Source organism: Sphaerodactylus townsendi, linkage group LG04 (assembly GCF_021028975.2).
Source record: "Sphaerodactylus townsendi isolate TG3544 linkage group LG04, MPM_Stown_v2.3, whole genome shotgun sequence".
Classification (NCBI taxonomy): domain Eukaryota; kingdom Metazoa; phylum Chordata; class Lepidosauria; order Squamata; family Sphaerodactylidae; genus Sphaerodactylus; species Sphaerodactylus townsendi.
Genome location: NC_059428.1, coordinates 107,540,343 through 107,567,633, shown reverse-complemented (window position 1 = coordinate 107,567,633; position 27,291 = coordinate 107,540,343). Strand labels below are relative to the sequence as shown.

Below are 27,291 nucleotides of genomic sequence, written 5' to 3'. Positions count from 1 at the left end.
CGGCCTGGCATGACTTTGGTATGGTCCGAGATGCTGCAGCGGGTCCACTGGAGTGGAGCTGTGGATCCCACTGCCGTGGACAGGGCCTGCAGAAAAGTTAACAAGGCGGCCGCCAAGGTGGTGCTCTCCCTCAGGGGAGCGGTGGCGGACCACAGAGCAATCACCCGGGTCAATAAGGGCCTCTTTGAGCAGGATGGCGTCCGCCTGTCCCAGTGGGGCATGGACTTGTGGCTCCAGTCGGTGCGACATACCCTCCTCCGCTGGGTTCGATCTGGACAGGCTCAGGCTTGAGGAGCTTGAGCGGGGAGCTGCGAGGGAGGGCAGCTCGTGGCGGGTTTGCAACGGTGTCGCACATCTGGGGAGAGAACGAGCCTTCCGGCTGGGACTCCCAGGCTTGTGCCCTGCGGAAGGGCCGGGGGGTGGGGTGGGCAGGCTGGCAGGCCGGCAGGCCGGGCTGCTGCCCGACACCCCAGGGAGTGGGGTTGGGTCGGGCCGATAGGCGGCTGAGGGCTTAGCCGGTGCCTGACACCCCAGCAAGCACGGGAGGAGGACGGGCCGTTAGGCGGCCTTGGGGCTTAGCCAGTGCCCGTCTCCTCAGCATGGGTGGGAAGGGTGGAAGCAAGCAGGAGTGTTATCTCTGGGGCTTCCCTTCCCGCCAGTTTCCCAATGGAGATTGGGATGTGATGTGCGACCCGTTTGCCACCCAGCTCTCATGTATATCGTTCATGTTGTTATGTTATTGATTATTAATAAACGGGCTGCGGCCCATTCCTTTCCAGCCTGTCGTTGTTGTGTGTTTATTGAGCGAAGTAAGTCTCACCATCTGCAGCAACAGTGATTGGTCATTGAACAAAGAATGGCATACTTTTTAAAAAAATCTATTCTCAAACATGGATATTAGGATGCTAGTGGTGTTTCTAGGTGGCATTTAATATGGCCAAAGGAGAAAGAATTGCATCCTTCCTTCTTTGTGAAGATATGTTTTGAAAACTGTGAAATGGAGGGTCATTGTCATATCCTCTGCAAGAGAAATGACATCATCTTCAATAAATTGCCAATAAAGATCTCTCTCTCATTCTTGCTCTTATTAATCTGACTCCAGGGAGCTGACACTTTCTAGGTTCTGGCAAACAATTCATAGAAATCATTTCGGAAGAAAAATTGAAGTCTTTGTATTGAGACAGGATACAATATAAGATGGTTACAGACAACCACTTTACAACACATTCCACTGCACATTAGCATAAGAACATAAGAAAGAGCCTGTTGGATCAGACCAGAGTCCATCTAGTCCAGCACTCTGCTACTCGCAGTGGCCCACCAGGTGCCTTTGGGAGCTTACGTGCAGGATGTGAAAGCAATGGCCTTCGCTGCTGCTGCTCCCGAGCACCTAGTCTGCTAAGGCATTTGCAATCTCAAATCAAGGAGGATCAAGATTGGTAGCCAGAGATTGACTTTTCCTCCATAAATGTGTCCAAGCCCCCTTTAACGCTATCCAGGTTAGTGGCCATCACCACCTCCTGTGGCAGCACTAATCACATGTTGCGTGAAGAAATGTTTCCTTTTACTAGTCCTAATTCTTCCTCCCAGCATTTTCAACGTATGCCCCCTGGTTCTTGTAATGTGAGAAAGAGAGAAAAAATTCTCTCTGTTAACATTTTCTACTCCATGCATAATTTTATAGACTTCAATCATATCCCCCCTCAGATATTTCCTCTCCAAACTGGAATCCCAAACACTGCAGCCTCTCCTCATAAGAAAGGTGGTCTAGTCCCTCAGTCATCCTCGTTGCCCTTCTCTGCAATTTTTCTATCTCTTCGATATCCTTTTTGAGATGTGGTGACCAGAACCAAACACAGTACTCCAAGTGTAGTCGCACCACTGCTTTATATAAGGGCATGAGAACCTTTGCAGTTTTATTATCAATTCCTTTCCTAATTATCCCCAGCATAGAGTTTGCCTTTTTCACAGCTCTCATGGATTGAATTGGCATTCCCATGGAACTATCAAGACACCCAAATCCCTTTCTTGGTCTGTGACTGATAGCACTGACCCCTGTAGCTTGTATGTGAAGTTTGGATTTTTTGCCCCTATGTGCATCACTTTACATTTTGCTACATTGAACTGCATTTGCCATTTCTTAGCCCACTCACCTAATTTATCAAGGTCCGCTTGGAGCTCTTTGCAATCCTTTGCGGTTCTCACCACCCTACATAATTTGGTATCATCTGCAAACTTGGCCAGCACGCTACCCACCCCTACTTCCAGGTCACTTATGAATAGGTTAAAGAGAACTGGTCCCAAAACGGATCCTTGGGGGACACCACTCCCTACATCTCTCCATTGTGAGAACTTCCCATTTACACCCAGCCTTTGCTTCTTGTTTCTCAACCAGTTTTGAATCCATAGGAGGACTTCCCCTCTTATTCCTTCATTGCTGAGTTTTCTCAACAGTCTCTGGTGAGGAACTTTGTCAAAATCCTTTTGGAAATCGAAGTAGACAATGTCCACTGGTTCCCCCTTATCCACATGCCTGTTTACTCCTCAAAGAACTCTAGTAAGTTTGTAAGGCAGCCCTTGCCTCTGCAAAAGCTATGCTGACTATCATGTGGCATAATTCTCCATAATATTGGCAGAGTTCTACTGAGAATAAAGTTTACAGGAAGAAAGTAGATTCCTCTGAAATGTCGTGTTGGAGGAGGGTGTTACAGATACTATGGATGTCCAAACAAACAAATGGGTTTTAGATCAAATCAAGCCTGAACTATCTGTAGAAACTAAAAGAGCTGAACTGAGGCTATCATACTTTGGTCACATAACGAGAAGAGAAGAGTCACTGGAAAAGACAATAATGTTAGGAAAGTCTAAAGGCAGCTAGAAGAGAAGATCCAACGTGAGGTGGATTGACTCCATAAAGGAAGCCGTGGCCTGAGTTTGCAAGACCTGAGCAAGGCTGTTAATGATAGGATGTGTTTTGGAATACATTTATTCATGGGATTGTCATGAGTCAGAAGTAACATGATGGCACTTTGTACATACAATACTGAGAATGAATTGAGATGATTGATTGTAATACCATGTTGTTGCTTGATCATTGTATGGTTATAAATATGGTGCAACTTACATTTTTATCACACATATTCCTTTATGAAGGAGTAAGGCCTGTTTACACCCCCTGGTTGGTCAAAGGCTTCCCAATATGGTGACTGGGGAAGGTATTTGGCCAGTCTGCAGAGATTCAGGCTTGTGTAGTCGTCTTTTAAGAAACTATTTTCTGTGGTTTTACTCAATTTCTTTTTAAGATTGCACAGCACTGAGTGTTTATTTCAAAATTTAGTTATTTGTAGTTTTACTGAAGGTTTTTAAAATATGTGTTTAGTAAGGGTTTGTTTTTCCTAACCAAGAAATGTGTAGTCCTTTTGAGGGATTTTTTTCTTCATTTGACTGTAGGGAATAATCAGTGGTATGAAGAAGGGTTGAACATTGCTTCATGCCCATACATTTTCCTTTGCAGATACTGTCATACACTGAGAGCTGCATGTTGGCCTTGTAACATGTAGCCCAGCAATCATAGAAAAGTTGCTTTGATTCATCAGCTAAACAAGGACTAAACAATGGCTTTTCCTACACAACAAAAAATAAAACATCTTGCAGACATGGTAAAAAGAACCATTTTTGCTTTTTTATTTCACAAAGCATGGAAAAATAAAGCATTGTCAATGAAAACAGGTTTTTTCCCCTCTATTTTCTGCCGCTTCAGAGATCCTCCGTGCTGCCTGCCATTTGCTGAAGGTTTTCCACAGATGATTCCTCTGCTTGCATTGCAGCCGCCAACCATTTTAGCTTTTAAAGTGCATGAATAAATGTAGTTTTCCTTGTGATTCTGTGGGCATGTTGTTGATTTCCCAACAATGGGGGAAATGGGGGAAATGACATGTGGAATTGTCAGGAAAAACCAAGTTTATTAATAGGCACTTTCGCACATGCAGAATAATGCACTTTCAATCCACTTTAATGCACTTTGCAGCTGGATTTCAATGTGCGGAATAGCAAAACCCGCTTGCAAACAATTGTGAAAGTGGATTGAAAGTGCGTTATTCTGCATGTGCAGAAGGGCCCTAATAAAATTTTAATGGTAAATGATGGGTGGCTGCGATACAAGCAGCAGAAATGTCCATGGGAAGTCTTCAGCAAATGGAGAACCGCATGAAGGATCACTGCAGCGGCAGAAAATGGCAGGCGCAAGCCATAGAGAAAATCCTCTTTTAGTAACTCAAAATTGGTCCATTCTGTATAACACAAATAAGATATTCTGAGGATGAGAAAAGCTGCCTTGGGGAGGAACTCTGCCCAGCTTTTCCCTCAGGATACCCTCAGGATACCTTATTTCAGCTTGAGCCATCTTTTTTTGAAGTCACTAACATGTGTAGTCATCTGCAAGTCATCTCCAGCTTGCTGTGTGGAGCTCAGGAGCTGAGATATCTTATTTTTCCCGCCCAACTGTTAAAGGTCTCTGGTCAGTTTCCTCCACTGCTTGCATCCAACATTTTATACTGCTGCAGGAATTCTCTGTGCCTCTAGCTTTTCTGCTTAAGTTTTTCCCAGGATGTTTGCTCTGCAGGCTCCGCTGCTGGGTGCCTTCTCAGCCCAAAAAGTACATGGTTGTACTCAGTTCATCCTGCTGATTCAGGCAATATATAGTTTCCCCCTTTTTAAATTTTTCGAGGAGCTGTCTTCGAAGACACAATTGCAAAATCCATGCCGATTTTAATCTGTGTTTTTGAAGGCAGGATGTCTTATTTGTGCTGTTCATGATGGACCGGAGTATTCCCCTCTGCGATCCCAAGGTGACGTTGGTTGTGCCTTTAATTCATCTTTTTTTTAGTTCTGTCACTAAAACATCTATTTTGTTAGACAGTTTAAGTTAGATTTTGGTTCTTCACTTTGTTTCTTTTCTGATAGGCTTAATCAGCTCTGTGTAAGGTGCTGTGCTCCAATTATTTTAACCTCTAATCTGAATTCATTATCCCGCAATCACTCAGCAAAACACTGTTTTCTTCCATCATAAAAAATTCCCAAGGAAGATAGAAGGCTAGTAGTATACTTAAGGATTGTAAAACCTGAGTATAACCCTTGTAAGCTAAATCCTCCTTCTTCATGGTAGATAGGAGCAAAGATCTAACAAGGGTTTTTTGAGAGTAATTAAATAATCCTTGGGATATTTTTAACAGAAAAAAACCAAAAGAAATAACCTGATCAGAACTTTAAGCTTTCACATATAGAGGCCAAATATGTGCACAATGTATCACTGGAATCTAATTAGAAATGATATCTCAGAAATGGCCCTTTAATGTGATGGCTAATATTGAGCATTAATCATCTTAAAAGCGACAAAATCGTGTTGCACATTTGTTTTAAAAAATTCTTTCCTTGGCAGAAGGGAAAATAGTGAACTCATTTTGCATTTAAGCCTGAACTGCCCCTAGAAACTAAATGCTTTCTCTGCAAGCAAATCCAAATAAATTGGAGGAGAAAGGCAAAGGTTCTTGATACTAGGATCACAGTTAGGTCACAGTTAAAATATCTAATCTAGGAACAGAACAGCATTATTACAGAAATTATAAAAGCTGTAGCCAATGTTCAGAAAATCCCCTATATTAGGGAACATTTACCACTGTGTCCTGGTCTTATTATTCAGAAGGATATTGACAAGCTGGAACTGGTCCAGAGGAGGGCAACCAAAATGTTAAAAAATCTGGAATCCATGCCCTACGAGGAGAGAGATTGGCCCAGTCCGCACAGGCTATAAAGATTGGCATGGGGCTGGTAAAAATGCAGTTGTGGGGGAGGACTTTGCACTTGAATCACAGATTCAAGACCCAGTTTTCTGAAGGATTCTTGTAAGAAAATCAGAGATCTCTAAAACCATGCATTTGGCCAGATGGGGATACACAAACACATCTATTCAATTCATTACTAATGCGACTAGGAAAAGATGTTAAGCAGTAGTTCAGTTAGGAGTCCTGTGGTACAGAGTGGTAAGCTTCAGAACTCCAGTCATATCTCTGCTCACTACCTGAGTTCGATCCTGATGGAAGTTGGTTTAAGGTAGCCAACTCAAGGCTGACTCAGCATTCCCTCCACAACAGCGTTTTTTGGACTCACTCAATGAGCGAGTCTTTTGGAAAACACTGGCATCCACCCAGTGACAAGCGAAATGCACCAGGTGAACACTGGCATTTTCCTTGCACCAGTGCAGATCTTCTCTTACCTTGTCTCCTGTTGCAGTTGCTGTGGAAAGGCCAGGGGACATGCCTCCTGGCCTCTGGTCCTGGAGGCATTGCCATGGCCATGGGGGCATGTCCCCTGGCCTCTCCAGTGCGACAGCAGCCGAGAGACAAGATAAGAGGTGATCTGCGCTGGCAGCCTGTGCAAACACAGAGCCATGGGGCCGCTTGGGGCACCAAGGCCGTTCGCAGGGCACCGTGCAAATGGATCCGGGGGGGGGGGGGGGGAACTGGAGTCAAATATGTTGGTTCACCCCCGCTTGCGAGGCCTGTGAGGAATGGGCCTTAGGGAGCTGGGTATGTTTAGTTTGGTGAAGAGAAGATTAAGGGGTGACATGGTAGTCATGTTTAGATATTTGAAGGGGTCACCCAAATTCTTAACACCAGAACATCTAAGATGGCAAGTCACTATAGCACCATATCTGTTCTTCCTTGAAAACAGTAATATGAAAAGATCTTTCACATTGGCCAGATGTAATTCTCTTCCCTCCTTACTGTTAGAGGGAAAATATAAGAAAATTCCATATGAAAAGAGGCTTTGCCCCTGCCCTCTAAGTGAAATAGACACCATAGAACATATGTTCTTTAGATGCCCCACTTATGAAAAGTTCCATAAGGAAATCTTCAGTCCAGTACTGACAGCCTAACTGGTTTAAATGACAAAGACACACTGGACTACATACTAATGGGCAGCGATCAGAAAACCACAAGGGAAACGGCTCGCTTTTGCTCCTTTATTTGTAAACACAAAAAGAGACATCTGGTGACCAAATGGTAAAGGGATGGGATGTTTCAATCTCTAGATCAGGGGTAGGGAACCTGCGGCTCTCCAGATGTTCAGGAACTACAATTCCCATCAGCCTCTGTCAGCATGCCCAATTGGCCATGCTGGTAGGGGCTGATGGGAATTGTAGTTCCTGAACATCTGGAGAGCCGCAGGTTCCCTACCCCTGCTCTAGATGATCTGGCTGGCAGTCTGGGTTTTTAGTAAGTCCCCATAGGTACTTTTTAGTAAGACTGCATAGGTATTTTTAAAAGTCTGTAAATTTTAAATCCCAAATTTCTGTTCCAATCAATGTATTTTATCTACTGTTTCACTATTATGGTGTGATGGGATTTTAAGTACTGGTCATTGACCGCAAACAAATAATAATAATATTCAGATATTTGAAGGAATATCGTGTTGGCGAGGGAGCAAGCTTGTTTTCTGCTGCTACAGAGCTTGTTTTCTGCTGCTTTATATGACAAACTGGATGATAATTTTTAGTGAATTCTTAAAAAGAGTTTCTTCCTTCTAAACCTATTGAAGTCAATGGTATTAGAAGGATTAGAAAAAGGATCCCCTACCTTTTTATGCCTGTGGATACCTTTGGAATTCTGATATGGGGTTAGGATTGTGAAGGGCACAATCACAAAAAGATTGCTGCAGAAAAAAGAAACAAACAAAAAATAGCTGTCACAAGAGGCAGAGCCAAATAAAATGTCAGGAAGGTCATGCATAACTCTGTTAGTAACACGTCAACATTTCAGGCAGAACATCGCTTTAGTTATTTATTTATTTATTTTTATATTTCTATTTCACCCACCCCCGAAGGGCTCAGGGTGGTGTACATAAAAACACAAAAATTGAAACAGCAATAAATAACAGCTCTAAAATGCAATACAACCCAACATAACAGAAAAAAGTGGCGACTTCAACCCTAATTCCCCCACAGGAGGCCAGTGATGATAACTGTTAACTCAGCGGGCCTCCTGAAAAAGCCCAGCGGAAGAGCTCCATCTAACAGGCCCTGCAGAATGGTTCAAGTCCCGCAGGGCCCTGATCTTGTATGGGGGCTCATTCTACCAGGTTGGGGCCAGGTCAGAATAGGTCCTGGTCCTTGTGGAGGCCAGCCAGATGTCCTTCGGGCCAAGGATCACTAATAGGTTTCCCTCTGCTGAATGGAGGGACCTAACTGGGCAGTATGGGGAGAGGCAGTTCCTCAGGTATGTGGCTCCAAGACCACTCACAGTCTTAAAGGTCAAAACCAATACCTTGAAAATGACCCAGTACTCGATAGCCAGCCAATGAAGGTGGAAGACCAGTGTTATATGGTCTCTGCTAGGGACCCCTGACAGGAGCCTAGCAGCTGCATGTTGAACGAGTTTCAGCCTCCAGATCAGATTCAAGGGCAGGCAAGTGTAGAGAGAGTTACAATAGTCTGGAGATGACTGTTGCATGGATTACTGTGGCTAGGTCTGAACGGGAGAGATATGGGGCCGACGGTCGTGACTGGCAGAGATGGTAAAAAGCATCTTTCTACCATCTGTGCCATCTTGGTGATCTGAGCCTCCAAGGAAAGCCTGGAGCCCAGAATCACCCCCAGACTGCTAACTGATGTGGCCAGGTGTAAAGTCTCATTGGCCAACACAGGCAAGCTAAAGTTGGCCGGCATGTCCCCCTGACCCACCCACAGAACCTCCATCTTTGCTGGATTCAGTTTCAGCCTGCTTGCACTCAACCAACCAACCATGGCCTCAAAACACCGCTGGCTGACGTAATGGTCGGACCACAGCACTCTATCAATAGAGGATAGGACCACATGCACTCCCGCCACAAAAATCAGGTCAAGAGTATGGCCTCCTTGGTGGATGGGGCTCCTGGTGTTCACAAGGGAGAGACCTAGCGTTGCCATGCATGACACTAGGTTGACAGCTACCCAAGAGGAGGCTGAGTCCACGTGGACATTGAAGTCCTCCAGCACTATCAGGTTGGGGAACCTCAACGCCCACTCAGCGACCATCTTGAGGAGCCACAACAGACTTTCTGCAGGTGCACTAAGGCTAGGATACTTGCATGTGCACAGCAAACATTCTTCAGTAATGCAAGATCCTGAGAGCCAGCATGGTGTAGTGCAGTGGTTCCCAAACTTATTTGGCCTACCGCCCCCTTTCCAGAAAAAATATTACTTAGCGCCCTCTGGAAATTATTTTTTAAAATTTTTTAATAGCCATTAAACAGAAAGATATATGTATTAATGTTTCTACCTTTTTCATCACCGCCCCCTGGATCGCTGCAGCACCCACCAGGGGGCAGTGGCACCCACTTTGGGAATTACTGGTGTAGTGGTTATGAGCAGTGGACATGAATCTGGAGAACTGGGTTTGATTCCCCACTCCTCCATATGAGCTGTAGACTCTAATCTGGTGAATTGGGTTTGTTTCCCTGCTCCTACACTTGTAGCCTGCTGGGTGACTTTGGGCTAGTCACAGTTCTCTCAGTACTCTCTCAGTCCCACCTACCTCACAAAGGAGATGGAAGGAAGGAGTTTGTAAGCCCCTTTATGTCTCCTTATAGGAGAGGGGTGTGTGTGTAAATCCCTTATCCAAACTCTTCTTTTCCTTGTTCTGTGATGGCAGCTGCTGCCAAAGCAGCTCTTTAAATCTGAACAGTTAATCAGATCTCCACCGGTCTATCGGAAGCTTTGCTGAGCAGAAGCCCTACCTGGCTTCATTCACTTTCTGAAAACAGTTGGCAGGTGCAAGGAAAGGTGTTAGGGACTCCTGGATTATAATCTAGTTAAGACTGCACTACTAATCATACAATTTAAAGGGCAAATTAGTCACGTCCTTGAATTTACACATTAAATTTAATTATATTCCTTCATGCTGAATGCAGAGATTTGGGTTGGATCAAACAACACCATTTAGTATTCCAAGCAGTAGTCTACTCCTAGAACCAGGTTCCTTGGCACTGGAGAAGAGTTCCATCAATAGTGGAATTGAATCATAGGATCAAACTTATCAGCTGTGTCCAAATCTGAATTTGTATTTTGTTATTTGAATCTCAGCTTGATCACGAACCAGTTCAAGAGCTAACCATTTTGGTTTAACTACTTACAAATATATTAACTGCTATCACTGGAACAGTACTTCATAGCAAGATGGAATTGTTGGTTTTGTGGCAAGAGGATGTACTGTTTACTTATTTAACCAAAACTGAACAGTACACAAGCCTCACGTTTGTTTGCCAGGATCCTAGAAGAGTGTGTTTGCATATCTGTTTGTCCAGGCATAATTTCTGGTAACATAATGCTGCCTAATGACAGCTTTTCTTATGTACTTCATACAGACAGATGTGCTAGTACTGTATTGAAAAAGGACTGTCAAAAACAGGTTGTTGCTCTCAATTAAAAGCAGATGTTTCATAAGGGTGTGTAGAAAATTAGCGGAAATTGTTTGGTTTCTCTTTCATAGGGCTTGTTTAAGCCTTTATAACTTGTAATCCTCTTTTTCTAGACTTTGAACAGATTGTTCAGCCAAGAAATAGGGCACGGAGTGGAAAGGGCAGTGACTAAAAGTTAAATTCCTGCAGAAATTTCTGGAAAACTGGCTGCCAATCTTTGGGCACTTGGTGTTGGATGGATGGTCTGCCAATTCATGCAAATCAACGGCATTGTGCTGCTTGTATTATATACTCAGGTTGCAACTTACTCGAAGAGTCATATAGTGCAATTATACCCTGACTTTTGTAACAATCTCAGGTCTTTCACACACTTACATTCCCCTGCACATTTTGAATTCCTTGCCCGGAAGCTTCCCCACCCCCCACCCCAAGCATCTGGTATCAATTATCCACTTCCATTTCCCCACTTTCCTCCGCCTTTCCCCCCAAATCTGTCATGGGTCATCAATTACTCTCAACAGAGGAATTGGCTTCCGACTCTTGTAAGGATAGCTGTTTTTGATAGAGTGCCATAAATATGTATGGTGTTTTCAGAGTGACATAAACAGAATAGGTCTTGGAGCAGACCCTTCTGGTATTCTGCACTCCATTTCTCAAGCAAGTTATTAGTCAGTAGCACCCGCTAGCATACTTCCAGCCTATGCTTTTCTTTTTCCCATGCACTATGGGCTCTTTGTTATATATCTTGTTTGGCATTGGTGGATTCTGCACAGCATAAATATAATGTCTTTAGGACGTTATAAAAAGATTTGTTTTGGCATTTTGTGTTCCCACAGCACAGGAGAACACACACATTGCCAACCAAAACCATTTTTTTCCTGCCTGCTACATGGAGCTCTTGTCATTACAGTGGCACCTGCCATTTTGTGTGCTGCAGCAAATTCTCTGTGAAGGTTCCTCATGGAGATTTTCTCCGCTTGTGGCTCACCCATTTGTTATTTTGCTGTAAAAAGTATATGAATAAATTTTGTTTAGCCTAGCAATCCTGTGCATGTGTCGTTTTTCCTTTTTTTTTAAAGGGGAATGTCTGCAAAGCTATGATAACACAATTACAGAAGCTGCAATATGCGCATATTTGTGTCACCGTAGCTTTGCAGACATTCCCCTTAAAAAAAAGGAAAAACGACACATGCACAAGATTGCTAGGCTAAATAAACTTTATTGTTCCCCCTCAAGACAACAAAAAAGGAAAAATGATATGTGTACATGATTGCTTGGCAAAACAAACTTTATTCATATACTTTTAAACTTTCTACAGGGAAATAGCAAAAAGATGAGCTGCATGCAGAGGAAACCCCCATGGGGAATCTTCATGGAGATTCTGCTGCAGCACTCAAAATGGCGGGTGCAAGCGGTGCAAACAGAAGTAAGAGGTTTTGGCAGGATAAATAAAGTGTTTCCTGCCTACTTGTGTTTGCTTAGCATCCAGGAATCATCTTCAACCCGGATTGGGAGGGGGAAAGATTGCTAGTTTAGTGATTTTTGAAAAAAAAACGTTTGAGAGGAACACAATGAGCTGAACTCATTTTGTGGAAGAGAGCTGTGTGACGTTCTTCCCCAGAACACTTACTATAATGTCCTCAAGATGTTATATTTGTGCTGTGCGGAATCCACCATCAATAGACGTGTAACTTTGTCTACACTACAGTAAAGTTTACATTTTGTGCCCTCAGAATTTGACAGGCATGTGTTAAAAATCTCCACAGAGGTAAGTGTTAGTGGGGCTGTTTATTAGTTTCACCAAGGTGCTTTGGGGCACACAAGCACTCTGTTTTTGAAACAGGACCAGGGGTAAAATGCCACAGAATCTGCTCTCCAAAACATCCATTTTCATCAGTGGAGCTATAATTCTGGAGGATCCCTAAGTCCCACTTGGAAGCTGTAATTCCTGCCCAAAAGTCTTAACTGTATTCTGCATATAAAGGGAGTGGAAAGGGGAGAAAGCTGGGGGAGCATGCAGGCATACCAAACAAGCTGTGTTTGTGTTCATGATAGTAAATATTTTGACGTTTGAATGCAACTAACGTCTCAAGAAGGGCTTTCTTAGTAGTGGAGGCCAACACATCAACAACTCAATTAGGTGTAGTGGTCCAGTGTAGAAACTAGGGCAACTGGATAATTACACACTGGTAGTTAAGTATTTAAGGCTGACCAATGTCTTTCCAAATGCAATCATATTCTTTCTGTGTCTGACCAATCTTCAGTACTTCAGCCTGAAGAGAATAATCAACAGGTCTAGAAGCGGGGTGGGGGTGGGGATGTATCATGTGTCACCCAGAATTAATCCTAATGACATGTTATATCCAGATTGGTTTGGCTAGATGATGCTGACTTTCAGATACCTTTTTGTTTTGATCCATGAACAATTGAAAGAGGTGTTAACAGATATCTGTTGCCAATTCTTTGTTGTTTTTGAAAGGTAACAAGATTATTTAACTGACTCAGATCCCTAGCTTATATATAGATTTGTGTATGAATCATGCATCTCAAATGATGGCTTTCTTGCACAATCAGGTGTATCAATGTACTCTCAAGTTGATGGTGGAATCTGCCCATTATTTGCACTGAATAATGCTAAAATCATAAAAGCAAATTATATATGGTTTTAGTTTATGATAATTTTAAAAAATCAACCAAGCTTGTATAATCTTTCTTATATCAGCATTATCCTCCAGATGGCAACCTTTTTGTCTATTTTAAATTTAGAGCTTTGCTGTCTGTTTCTTGAGAAACGGGTGAGTTCATTTTGATCGCTGTGCTACAGCAAGTCTTCCTTTGCCTATTATTATTGTTAAAACAAAAAAAATGAACACCAGGTATTCTTCCTATCATCAGTTCAAATTAATATTAGTTGATTTTCCATAGTGACATCCTGTTCCACAGCACATGTGTTTACAAGTAATTTCAACTGAAATCAAAGATGTTTGCTTTCAAGTAAAGAGGGTAATTGTATGCTTCCAATGTTAACGGAAAGATTTTTCTTTACTTTCAATACTACAAAACCAGTCATGGAGTTGGAACAGACAAAAGGACTATGAGATCCAACCTCCCCTATTCCATGGTTGTAGCTCCAGGAACATAAGAAGTGGCCTTCTGGATCAGTCTGGTGGTCCATCTAGTCCAGCATCCTATCCCACATACTGTCCAATGAGTTGTTGTGGAAGGCTAACAAATAGACCATAGAGGCCAGGATCTTACCTTATGTTGATTTCTAGCACTGGTATACAGAGGACTGCTGCTTCTGGCAATGGGGATTCCCTTTAACCACCATGGCAAGTAGATGGGCTCCATGAATCTAACTAAAGCCCTTTTAATGAGACCCCTGGCCATCACTATGTCTACAGGCAGTGAATTTCATGATTTAACCAATCATTGAATAAAGAAATACTTTTTTCCCACCCTGAATCTATTGCCTATCAATTTCATTAGATTCCCCCCTGAATTCTAATATTATGGGAGAGAGAGAAAAGGTTTTCTCTACCTACTTTTTCCAACTCTTGGTTGCCCTCTTCTGAACTTTTTCCAGCTCTGCAATATATTTTTTGAAACACGGTGTCCAGAACAGTACATTGTGTTCCAAATGAAACTGTACCATCACTCTGTACAAGGGCATTACAATATTGGCTGTTTTATTTTCAGTCACTTTCTAATAATCTCCAGGATACAGAATGCCTTTGTCACCATTGCTACACACTGAGTTGACATTTTCATTGAGCTATCCACTACAAACCTGAGATCTCTTTCCCACTCTGCAGTGTATTTAATGTATTTAAAATTAGGATTGTTTGTTCCTATACTTACCTATATTGAACTTCATTTGGAATTAGCAATCAACCTGGCCACCACAGTGTTTCCCCCTAATTCCAGATAATTTATAAATTAATTCAATAACAGTGCTGCTAACACTGATTCATGTGGAACCCACTGCTTACTTCTGGTCCTTTCCACACAAATCCCGTAAAACCCGCCCCTTTGCAACAATGTATGTTCAATCTGCCCCTTTACAACAATGTATGTCTGCACTCATCCCTTGAAATGATTCCTGGACACCATTATGTGATTTCCCCTTTTTCCCCCTGAGTTCTGTGTTGAATTGATGCTTCAATGCTTCACAACCTCCTGCTGCATTCCATGCTCCTTGTATATTCAATGTTTTGAAGATTGGCTCCCCAAGATAAACGAACAAACAGAGGAATGCTGCAAATAAACAGGCAAGGGGGCAACTGAGTGAGATCAGAAAATGGCGCCAAGAAGGACGTTTGGGGAAGCAGAGAAGCAAAGGAAACAATAGATCGCACAGCAGCTGAAGTTGTTTCCAACACTTTTCAGTCAGAGAATCATTTTAAAAAGGGATTCATTTTAAAACGTTTTGAGACAGGAAATAAAACATTTGGGGGTAAAACCAATGAGGAACTCCATGAAGGAAAAGTTTTACTTCCTTGAGAAGCAGGAAAATACTGGTAAGGAATGGAGAGAAATATGTGTATTTCTTCTTCATTGGAAGCCTTAAAAGCACAGCTACCTAAAGTTTGCATACTGGTAACAACACAGAACAATACATGATCTGTGCTCTAAAAATTGATATCATCACTGTTCATTATTTGTTTTGACATGTACACATGCAAATATTGTATATTCCAGAATCGACAGCTATTTTGTTGTGACATAACAACAGATATCTTTGAAAACTCCAGTGCTTTATTCAGCTTTTAATGAGAACTCTTAAGATTAAATGCAGAGTCTCTGTTCAAATACTTGATGCATCATGGCTGAGTCCCTATTACCATTCCCTTAATTCAGCCTTCTGTCTGTGTCCCAGTTCAATAACAAAATCTACTAACAATATCTAACAGTGACAGACTTACAGCTTTTCTACACATGTTATTTTGCCTCTTGAGTACCTGTATTCAGAGGCGGAGCAAGGGGAAACCCCATGCAACCTCTGCCCCTGCCTCTGTATCGCCAACCCTGCCCCAGAATGCCCCCCCAGTCATACCCCCTCGACGGCCTGGCCACGCCTCCGCCCGGGGCATCACACCTCCCCCGCCCCATGGGCCACTGCCTGTATTGCAACTTTCCCCCCTTTTCCACATGTGCTTTGCTCCCTCTAATGGTCACTTCAATTTTCCATTGCTGGATTTCTGGTTTATTCCTGACCACTTTAAAAATACATGAAATAAACTGCTGTACAGTGATGAAATATCAAAGTGTCCACTAGACGGAGCAAAACACATGTAGAAAAGGGGAAAAAAACCTGAAGCAGTATGGGCACAAAAATAAAGAAAATAAGAAGTTTGGAAAACCCTACAGTACTAAGAAAGACTAGACAGTTTTCCATCTCTTCCTTTGCCCCCATCAGAAAAATCTATTAGTACGATTGATTTTGCATGACTTTCAGGCGTGGAAAGTTGTTAATCCTGATAAAGAGGAATGAGAATTTGCTAGTGGCACAGAAACTATATGTTAATCCCTGTGAAGGCCCTGGTATAATGCATCTTGTGTATGCATGTGTTTGTCTGCCGATACAATGCACGAGTATTCTCCTTTTGTGCTGGCATAGCCAGGATCAGAGGATTATATAAAAATTCATTGAGTTAGATGATGATACATTATTCTCTCTTTCTAGCTGGACAATTATAGTATCCTCCCATTCTCTCATTTTCTTTTCTGACTTTTAAATCCTCTGTCATTCACGCAAGGATCAATCACAAGTGATTTCTTAAACTATTCCATGAAGCACTTTTAAGATTCTGGTAAGCACTTCTTAAGTCATTCTGTAGCCGATAAAAAAACTAATGAGCCCAATTTAATTATCCTACCAGCTGCAAATCCCCCCCTCATTTCTATTATGTTTAAAAAGGAACCCCGTATCTTAAACCTTTTCACCTGCTTCTGAAAACTCATCAGATTTTAATAAATTTATTTTATAATGTATTTATAACTGAACATTAATGTTATAATTCATTGTATATTTCTGCTGCCCCAGGTATTTGTTACAATGCAGTGGCTATTTTCTTTTGCATGATAGAGAGAATTAATACCGAGAAATAAGAAGTTATAAGATCTTATTTTCAAACTAGCGGGGCCCGACCACGCGTTGCTGTGGCAATTGTCCTTCTCATCACAGTCCGCAACCCACACAGATGTCCATGCAGGTCCAATGATCTGCAGCATAGCCTTTTGGGGTGGTCAAATGGAATCCCTCTTTCCCTTTTCAATTCACATTGTTATATGGTGGTGTCTTGTTTTTTTAGTATAATGTAACCCTTTCCATTCCACAACGGAACTGTCCAGAGTGCGAATCCCACTGTCCATGAGGCTGGTTGACACGCACAGTCCTGGCTTGGGTAAGGCAGAACTGGGGCAAGCAGGCTATCCCAGTCAGGCAGCAGAGGCAGGGTGGTGAGGCACTCAGATCAAGGCCAGCTCTCTGGGTTCTTAAAGGGCTATGTGCAAAAGAAACGGAGCTAGTAGTGTTGGTTCGCCCCCACCCAGCGGATTTTCTTAGAAGAAAAAGGCAAACTCCAGCTCGCTTTTAGTAAAAGAGAGCTGTGGTGAATATCGGGTGAGGGAAGTGGGCTAAGTGGGTGGTTGGATGTGAGGGGAGGGCAGGAGTGAGGGTGTGTGAGGATGAGCTGGATGTGTGCATTGTGTGGTGTAGCAGTGGGTGAGGAGCAACAGAGAGTGAAAGTTACCGCCTTGCATGTGGGATGGGGGAACCCCACCTGATGGCATCCTCACATGGCAAAGTGTGTATGTGTTTCACTTCCACTTGTATTACCTAACAGTATTACCTATTTACTGTTTTCACTGCTCATCTCTGCCCATCTGCACGAACATTCTAAGCCCTCATACCAAGCCCTCAGGCCACAGAAAGACAGGCTGCATGAACATTCTAAGGGTGACCGTTAAACACAGCCAGCTTCATGGCCTGGTGTGCCAGGAAAAAGACGTTTTACCTGGCTCAGGTGTAGACTTTCAGCGATTTGAAGGTCCAATTACCTGCCCGGAACAGGGAGGAATGTCATGTGAAAATTTGGGGGCAATCCGTCCAGCCGTTTTGGCATTAGGGCGTGACTAACAAAGTCACTGTTAGCTTTTTATATATATAGATGGAGGTAATATCATTGCGTACCACTGTTTTGAGCTGTAAACAGTAGTTGGCACACACATTTAGCAACTGAAACTTTGTCCTGGGATGAAATTGTGGCCAGAAAAAGGAGATCTGCTTCGTTTTTACATGTCAGGCTGTTTTTAAAAGCACTGGAGCAGGACTGGGGGGGGAAGACAGTGTAGCATTTTAAGAAGCTACAACTTACGGCTTAAAGTATAGATCTAACTCAGAGGAAGGTAGCTGTGCTTATGACTCATTCAACTGTAGTAGTATCAGTTCGTCATGATTAATTTGAGTCCCATTAATTCAAATAATATTTAAATACCTTGTGGATTATATTGGGTTGTGGTTATAGTTGTTTATCCTTGTGAACATTTTTAAAAAGAATTTCCAAGGTAGTTAACCTAATGCTATAGTCCCCAACCTTTTTGAGCTTTTTTGGAATAATAACACAGTGTGATGGGCACAATTACAAAATGTCTGCAGTAGGTAGCCCAGTCAGCCACAAAATGGTTGGCACAGCTTATTTTCAGTCACATATTGAAAATATCTATACTGTTATGGCAGCTGCTGCTAAGCAACATTTTTGAAAACCTGCTCAGCCATTCAAATCTCCAGTGGCTAATCTGAAGTCTTGCTAGGCAAAAGCCCCAAATTGCCCCATCCATTTTCTAAAAACTATATGCCAGGAAAGAAACTATTAATGCCTTGGAACCCACTGGCACCATGTTGGGGACCCTGACTTATGACATTAATATGGTAGATCATAAGGTCACTATTGATGTGTAGGCGGAACCCAGTGCTCAGTGGAAAAACACATGCTTTACATGAAGCCCTTAGTTCAATGGACAGCAAAGATTCCTTCCTTGAATTTCATTGTTCATAGGATCTAAGACAACAGATTTAGGCCGTTTATGCATGGCCAGCTCAGCGGGGGTGCATCGGCATAGTTTACACTGATGCACCCCCTGGGACCTTTCGCATGGATGGTCCCACTGGCTGCGCAGTCGGCAGCACAGCCTTCGCACAGGCTGCGCCGCTCCCAAACAGCTCCTACCTCCTGCCGCCTTTTGTTGCGTTGTGGAGGCCAGGGGACAAACCCCCATGGCCAGAGCAACAGCTCCGGGGTTGGAGGCCAGGAGGCATGTAACCTGGCCTCCACAAAGTGATTGTAGGAGGTGTCCAGGAGGGCTGTGGGAAATACAACACCAGAAATACGTTCAGCACCAAATGGAAGCTGGCATTTTCCAAAACCCTCACTCCTTGAGCGAGGCTTTTAAAAACACCATGGGGGTGGGGAGAGCACCACCGCATTGATTTAGTGGTGGCGCCTGTACGAAGACTTCCCCTCAAAATGGTGTTTTACATTGATTTCGTTGATCGTTGATTTCCGCCCATGCAGAAACAGTCTTAGTGTCATTGGTTTACAAACTAGTAAATCAAGGTAGATTGGGCCCTGAGCTAAGATAGATCACATTTGTTTTTCTTTAGTTTTTGTTTAAAAAGAAGCATCAAAGGGAGGACGCAATGAAATGGAAAATCTTACATACCAGTCTCCTGCAAATCTTCAAAATTCTGACTGGTGGACCTTAGTAGAACAAAAAAAAATGAACATTGGGATTTACACGAGAATTACTAACTATGCTGCCCACTCATGAAATCTTTCGCTCCTTAAAGCAAAGATGAATTGATCTGGAATTCTAGTATCTCAGCAGTGCAAATAAGTCCTGCTCTCCTCTTTTTTTAGGAGTTCCCTTTAACATAGCTAGGAAGGCCAAATACCTGAATTAATCTTACCCAACCAGCAAAGAGCACTGTTTTTGGCAAGGTGCAACTTGCTTCCTTCAACTGTAACAACAAGAAGACAACTAAAAATTCCCTACCAGGACAGAATCTGTGATAGCAGCATGAAGCAGACTGAATCTGTAATGCATATGCTTCTGTATTGCCCATCTTATAAGACAATCAGGTCCAACCTGCTGACCCCTCTACTCATTAATAAAGGTCTATCAGACCAAAAAAAATTCTTATCTTTAAAACAATGATTTTTCTACTATCTCTGAAATGGTGGCTAAGTACCTGCATTATGTCATTAAGTTGCAACCATGATCGTATTACTCTGTGATCATTATTAATCTGTACTGTTTATTATACCAATAAAAGGTTTTGATTTGATTTGAATGAAATGGAAAAATGCCACTCAGTTCCCTTCCTTGCAAAGGATCAAGCTGAGGGGGGCAGGGCTTGCTGGCAGTCCACAAAAGGGAGCTGGTGGGATCATGCGAGGTATCAGGACATCATAGGAAGAGATTGTATGAGGTACCATCATGTTGTTTGCCTGCTTCTTTGACCCACCTGCAGAACAGGGACCCACCCTATCTCCCAACTTTTCAGAGTGGGCACTGGCTGGTTGCTTCTCAGGAACTGAGTAGGATTTTTTTTTGCCTCTGGTTCCACAAGGTGAGGTGAGGGTCATCCACTCTGATGACCATCATGGGAGTAAACTTTCCCAAACCCTAATGGATTGGTTGCCTTAGGTATTCGCTATTACTGTTATCTAACTGTGATACTAGCATAGGTGAAATATGAAGTTCTAAGCAATAAAGCTCAGGGGTGTACCCCGAGGTATCATTTGAAGGGAGAAGGGAAAATTTCTCAGACAAGGGCCTTCAGGTTAGAGTGCCTGTTATGGAACTGAGACAAAAACCTTGTGTGTGAATGTGTGTGTTTGTGTGTGTAAACTGCCATCCAGTTGCAGCTGACTTATGGCAACCCCAACAAGGAGCATTCAAGGCATCAGAGGTACTTTGCCATTGCCTTCCTCTTCAAAGTCTTCCTTGGTGGTCTTCCTTCCAAATACTGAGCTTCTGAGATTTGATGAGAATGGGCTGCTATACTATGCCAGCTTCCCTCCCAAGAACCTCTTGGGGGGTGCCATTGTCTTTGACTCAAGGACCTTGTGACTGAAGAGAAAGGACATGGCATGCCTCCCTGGAGCATCAGGAAATGCATGGCAAGGAGGAACCTGAGCAGAATGCAATTTGACTGCTCAGGGCTAAGAGCCAGGATGGCCTCATCTGGAATGCAGGATCACAGACTGAGGAGGCCTGACTGTTATGCATCCCATCAGTTGCCTGCCCTGTGATTAAGTATGGGGTGAGTTTTGACCTTGGCTTCTGCAGTTCCTTATCTTGCCGATAAAATAAATACAGTTGGCCCTTGATTAACCCAACTAATGATGTCAGCTTCTATTATTCGATGTCTGACTTCAATGAGATCCTTCATTGTTTCTTTTTTAAGAGGAGGATGAAAGAACAAGGGTGTGATGAACTGGAAGAATGAGCTCCTTCATCTTTAATAGCAGTGTGAAATTTCTGTTCCCATAGTAAACCACTCAGTATTAGGCAAGTATGTATACTTTTACTTTTTAAAGTCCAAATGTGATCCAATCCTACATGCTAATCTGCCTATACTAGAGGAGCCACTGCTCAGTCAAAGAAGTAATGACTGATAGTAGTCTTTTCCACACAGCAGAAATATAATGTCTTGAGGACGTTAAAAAAAGTATTTTGGGGGAGAGGTTTGGACAGCTCTTTCCCCCCAAAATGTGTTCAGAATGTTCTATTTCTCTAAACCCAGGTTTTTCAAAAATCGTTAAACTACTATCTTTTTTCCAGAGGACGGGTTGAAGACATCTCCTGCTTCGCTCCAAAGCGAAAGCAAAAACGCTTCTTCATTCCCACTCACTCTCCCAAGCTCTTTTCATTTTCCACTGCTAGTTATACTCCCTACACCATTTTTCCTGAATCCCTTCCTTAGGAGCCTCCTGCCTCCACCATTTGGTAAAGGTTTTCCACGGAGATTTCTCTGCTTGCAGCTCATCCAAATGCGAGTTCACTGTAAAAAAGTACATGAATAAAGTTATTTGCCTGGCAATTCCGCACACGTGTCATTTTTCCTTTTTTTGTTTTGTTTTGAGGGAGATTCTGTGGAGCTACAATGACACAACAAAAGAATCTGCAATAAGCGCATATATGAGTTGTTGGAGCTTTGCAGACATCCCTCAAAACAAAAACAGGAAAAATGACACTAATGTGGGATCGCCAGGCAAAACAAACTTTATTCATGTACTTTTTACAATGACATTGCATGCAAATGAGCTGCAAGCAGAGGAGACCTCAGTTGCAAACCTTCATCAAATGGTGGCAGGATGGAGAATCACAAGAGGGAGAAAATGGTGGGCGCAACTATATGAAACTGACAAGAGCTCCATCAGGCAGCAGGCAAGAAAAAAATAATTGTTTTGGCCGGCAACGTTCCCCCCCCCCCCACGCAGAATGAACACAAAAAGCCAAAATTGATCTTTTAAAAATGTCTGCAGGACATTTTATTTCTGCTGTGCTGAAAAGACCAGTTATATACCCACTTTACCCTATTGGAGGAAAAAGTTTCTGGTTATTTTCTAGTGACTATTTTGAATGAAAGCAATCAATTAATTCAAGTGGACAACCGTGTGGGCAGAAAATGTTGATAGGTTCTTCTGTTTTAAAAGATAGAAATGTTTAGGGCGTTTGTGTAATACTGTATTTTGATTAATGCTTATCTCCATTGACTGTGAAGGATTAAGTCTGCCTGGCCACCAGGTAAAGAAGATTATGAAACCAAGGCAGCTAAATTGCTGTTTGAGGAACTGGGGGTGGGGTGGCTTTCATGTTTTCATTGGCTCCTCTTCCCTTTATCAAGAAAGTTCGAGCTGCTAATTTGCTAGGGAGACTGGAATAGAAGAAAGCTAAGTTGCAGTATTGTTGATAATATTAAGAAAAGAGATAAGCGAGGGATTTTTACTTAACACCAGAATGAATTCTTATCTTCTTGAACCAGTAAAGACCAGACTATTGACCACCACTGAAGCAGAAAAAAATGAAAGTTTATTCTTTTATGAAAAAATATTCTGTATGCCATTCTTTCTGCCGGCGCTCATCTTTTTCATTTTGCTTTGTATTTGTCTTCGGTCATATTGAGAAGTAAAAGGATAATTATTTCAAACTGCCAACTGCTTGTTTTGAAAAGAAAAGTGGTTTGATCTGCAGAATTAATTATTTCTTAAATGGGAAAATGGAATTTAATTTTGGGATGTTCAGAGAAATAAAATAAGCAGTTATTACAGCGTTAATCTGATTCTTATAATGAATATTATGAGGTGGAAGAAGCAATATACAACAACCAGTGCCATGGATCTCTGCATGAATCTGAAGCTCCCATGAAAGAGGCATGAAGCCTCTTTTCATTTATTGAATGTTACAATTTCCAATGAGCCTTCCTTCCTTATTTTTAGTCCTGCCAGCATTTGGGAATGCCTCGTATAAAACCAAATCAGCTATTCTGCAGCAGTGCATAGCACAGCAGTTAAATACATTACTTGGAATAAAAGGTTCAAATCCATAAGCAAATCAGTGTGACAGAAGGCATGTGCATCATAAAATATGTTTATTTTTAGAAAACCAGATAACTTGGAAAACAGCACATAGAAATGAAGGTATTCTGAAAAGTTGTAAGCCCTGAAGGTGTATGTTTAATATTTGAATTACACAGATCTAGGAAATATAATTCCATTTCCAAAACCCTATCCAGAGATTAGAACAGTGTTTCCCAATTGTGGGTTGGGACCCAGAAGTAGATTGCAAAGATTCTGAAAGTTGGTTGTGGGCCAGTCCTCCCTAATAGCAGTGGGGCACCTGAAGAAAACAGTGCCTGTGGCAAGCACTGAATTTGCACTTCCTCCCCCCCCCCAAAGTGTGCCCTTCCCCCAAAAGTGCATCCATCCCCTACCTCTCTGCTGCCAACAAAAGTGCAAGCCCCACACTTCCGTGAGTTTTGTCTTTTCTGGGGCTGCTGTCATGACGAGGAATGGGCTGGCAAGCCATGGCTTCAGCCATCCCGGTGCTCACCTGTGGATGGGTGTAGATGAGAGAAAGGCTCTTGTGTGCACCGGAGATGCAGCCAACCAAGGGGCTCTTTCTGTGCTGGGTGCGGAGCTTCTCTGGGTGGGGAAAAGGCAGATGGGTGGGTGGCTGCCTGCATGAGTGGCTGCCAGAAGCATGAGGGGAAGAGGTGGGAAGGTGGCAAAGGACTTAGGATGGGGAAGAAGTGGACAGGTGACTATCTGGCAGTGGCCAGGTCAGAAAAAGCATGAGGGGAAGAGATGGGGAGGTGGTGGGAAAGGGGCTCAGGATGGGAAAGGAGCAGGTGGGTGTCTGGCTGGCTGGCAGCAACCAGGCCAGCAGAAACATGTGGGAAAGAGGCAGGCAGGCAGTGGAGGGCTCAGGGAGGTGAAGAGGTGGGCAGGTGGCTGGCTGGGAAGAGGAGGATGGCTGGCAGAGGGCTCAGGGTGAGAAAGGGGTGGTTGGGTGGGTTGGAGTGGCCAGCAGAAGTAGGAGGGGAAGAGTGAGCAATGGTTACGAAGGCTCAGGGTGGGGAAGAGGTGGGTGGGCTGGGTGGCTCACAGCTGGCAGGCAGGCAGCCAATATTGGTGACACCACAGGTGGGGAGGTGCCAGGAGGGAGGCAGCAGGGGGAAGGGGTGGGGGTCAAAAGGGGCCCCACGTGACCCAGGTGAATGGCACCTGGATCAAATGTCCTTCTGCTGTCTGCCCCTAAGATGCACCATTGCCCAATGGTTACCTGTATCCTTTCAATTGCTCTGTTTTGTATATTGGAAACCAAATTCTGACCTTGCAAACAAAGGTTTAAGAGTGTTTTAAGAGTGTTTAAGAATGGTGGACATTAATCTGGAGAACGAGATTTGATTCATCTCTCCTCCACATGAAATTCTCTCAGGACTCTCTCAGCTTCAGAGCCAGCATGATGTAGTGATTAACACCGAGTGGACTCTAACCTGGAGAAGTGGATTTGATTCCCCACTTCTCCACATGAGTGATAAACTCTACTGGTGAACAAAGTTTGTTTTGCCACTCCTTCACATGAAGCCTCCTGGGTGACCTTGAGCTAGTTCTCTCTGAATTTTCTCAGCCCCATCCACCTCACAAAGTGTCTGTTATGTGGAGGGACAAGCTGCTTTGTGACTCCTTACAGTTGATAAAAGTGGGGTGTAAATCCACATGCATCCTCCTCCTCCTCCTCTTCTTCTGCTATCTCACAAGGTACCTGTTCTGGGGAGAGGAAGGGAATGTAATTATAAGCCATTTTGAAAAGGTAGAAAAAAAGAGAGGAATAAAAACCTGTTCTTCTAGTTGGCATTTTCCCCCTTCACTGCTTATACTTATTGATCAAGTAAAAGGTGTCCTGATGGCTACTAGATTGAGTTTCTTTGAATCTTGGGAGCAGATTAGAGAGAGTAACGGAGGACAAATTGGTCAAAAGTTGGAATATAACCTCCATATGCAAAGGTTGCATATGTTGGAATTCTACTTGCTTGAGGCTCCCACTCCAACACAACAGCCAATCAGCACGAGGAAGAACAGACCCCTGAGCAGATTGCGTGTTCATGGGGAGTGTTACATTGTTTCAAACTGTGATAGACATCGAGGTCTTCACTAGACACACGCTGCAGTGGGGAGGGAGGGACCGTGATGAAAAAGGTGCTGTTTCTTTTGAAACCAGGATGTATCTGGCTTAATTTCTCAGTGGGGATTCGACCCATAAATTTGGATTTGTGGGTCACCAAACCAATAAAGTTGGGAACCATTGGTCTAAAATACATATCTGGCCACCATTTCCACCCTGCACATATTGGGCAATGCATGAACAAAGGAGCAAGAACTTTACCCATACAACAGACTATCCATATGGAAGCTTGTAGTCCACAACTGAATCAAATATGAAAAAGATTCATCACAAAATGAACAAATAAATCATGAAATGTGAATAGCATCGAGTATTCCAGAGACTCAAAGCTATAGTATAGGCAGAAACAGTGAACTGTGATGCAGAACCATGGCCCCATTTAGCCTGTTGCTGAAACTGCACATATTTTTTTCATGTTCCTTCATTAACCCTAACCCTGAGCCCCAGTCCTTCCAGGTCATTCTCCAATGCCCAATTCTGGGGGAGGGGGGAACCACTTGTGGAGGAGGGACAGGCTGATGCCGGCAAATTAGTCCCACCCCCCTCTGCAAGGCATTTACAGATTGGTGCAGCAAGGGTGTGCCAGAGGCATGCCTGGGGACAGGGCCAATGTTAGTCAGCTTCCACCCCAGCTTTGCAGCCAGGTCCAGGGCTTGACTTAAGCTACTCAAAGGGTGGCAGAAGTCCATGAAGCCCTATGGAGGGCTTTCTGGCAGCAGGAGAGTTTTTTGGTTTTTCTGTTTCCCCATACCGCCAGAAAGCCCTCTGGAGGCAGTGGGACGGCACAGCGGTGGCAGCATCCCTGGCTACCTGGAGCTGTACATTCGTCTCTAAAAACTTGCTTTTTTGTTTTAAAATGCAATCTGTGATTCTGATCATGCTGAAGAAAATGTCAGATTCTTTTAAAACTCCCATATTTTGATTTTTGCACAGTTGCCACCAGTTTGCTCATTTGATCGATTGAAAACTGTGTGAGATTGTGCAATATAATGAGCATATTTCTCTGTTTACAATAAAGACATTTAAGAAAACCCTCAAAACCTGATTAAGAATTACTGATGGGTCAAAAATAACATTTTCTGGCTTAGTGTGAAAGCATGTGGATTTGCAAACATGGATAGAGCCTGACATTCTTCACTTGCTAATCTAGGCCACGGGAAGTGTGACTGTGGAAAGTGCAGATGTGAAGAAGGTTGGCACGGAGATGCCTGCCAGTTCCCCATGACCTGCAGTCTTACACGGAAGAAGAGTAACGAACTGTGCAAGAATTCTCAAGATATCATCTGCTCCAATGCAGGTGAGATTTTCATTTCAATGGAATGATCAGATCATAAGTAGCATAATTAGTCATGATATCTGAGATTAGCAGAAAAATGAGGTTTAAATAAGGTTATTTACAAGAATTCAGATATTGCAAGATTGAGCACAGGTAATCTGGATAAAGCCCACTGGTACATTCAGGATGAACATGAAGTGTGTGCTTGATGAAACGGAAAGTTTGATTAATGCTGAAAAGGAGAGAGCTGTTGGTGATTTTTTGTAAAAAAAGTTGAAGTTGATGGAACAAGATCTAGAGCATATTTATACTCTTTGTAAAATTGGTAGTCATCCAGTTCATATTGGAAGCCCATTTTGCAGTCTTATTAAATGGCCAGAAATGGGGATACAAAAGTGCCAAAGGACTTGGGCTTCCTGTTCTGCCCCCCCAAACGAATCTGTTTTTGGTGCCCTGTACTTAGCTAGGACAGAGTGGGGGAGACACAAGCCAGGTTCAACAGTTCTTACAACAGGTTTATTACTTGAGAGAATCAAGACCCTAACTCCTCCCTTGGGTCTATCTAAATCAGAGTACTTGCTTGTCTTGAGCAGGTTTGGAGCTGTAGACTGTGTCTTCTCTTGGCTGCTTTCAAGAAAGTCCACTGTGTCTTGCTTCCTTTCAGTTCTTTTAGTCTTTGTCTAGTTCTAACTGCTCTATGGACCACCATATACTAATATGTACGTCACGAATATTCCAGCTTCCAACTAGCACCTTAGCACCTCACTCTGACTGAATAGAATAGAATAGAATCTTTATTGGCCAAG

At 43.1% G+C, this 27,291-nt stretch overlaps 1 protein-coding gene across 2 annotated transcripts in view; it reads left to right on the top strand.

Moving 5' to 3' along the window:
- ITGBL1 (integrin subunit beta like 1) overlaps nt 1–27,291 on the top strand; it is a 238,660-nt gene that overhangs the window by 91,987 nt on the left and 119,382 nt on the right. For both annotated transcript variants that reach the window (XM_048494844.1, XM_048494843.1), the window contains exon 3: nt 26,360–26,506. In XM_048494844.1, the coding sequence (XP_048350801.1) occupies nt 26,360–26,506 (147 nt within the window). The remainder of the gene's footprint in view (nt 1–26,359; nt 26,507–27,291) is intronic.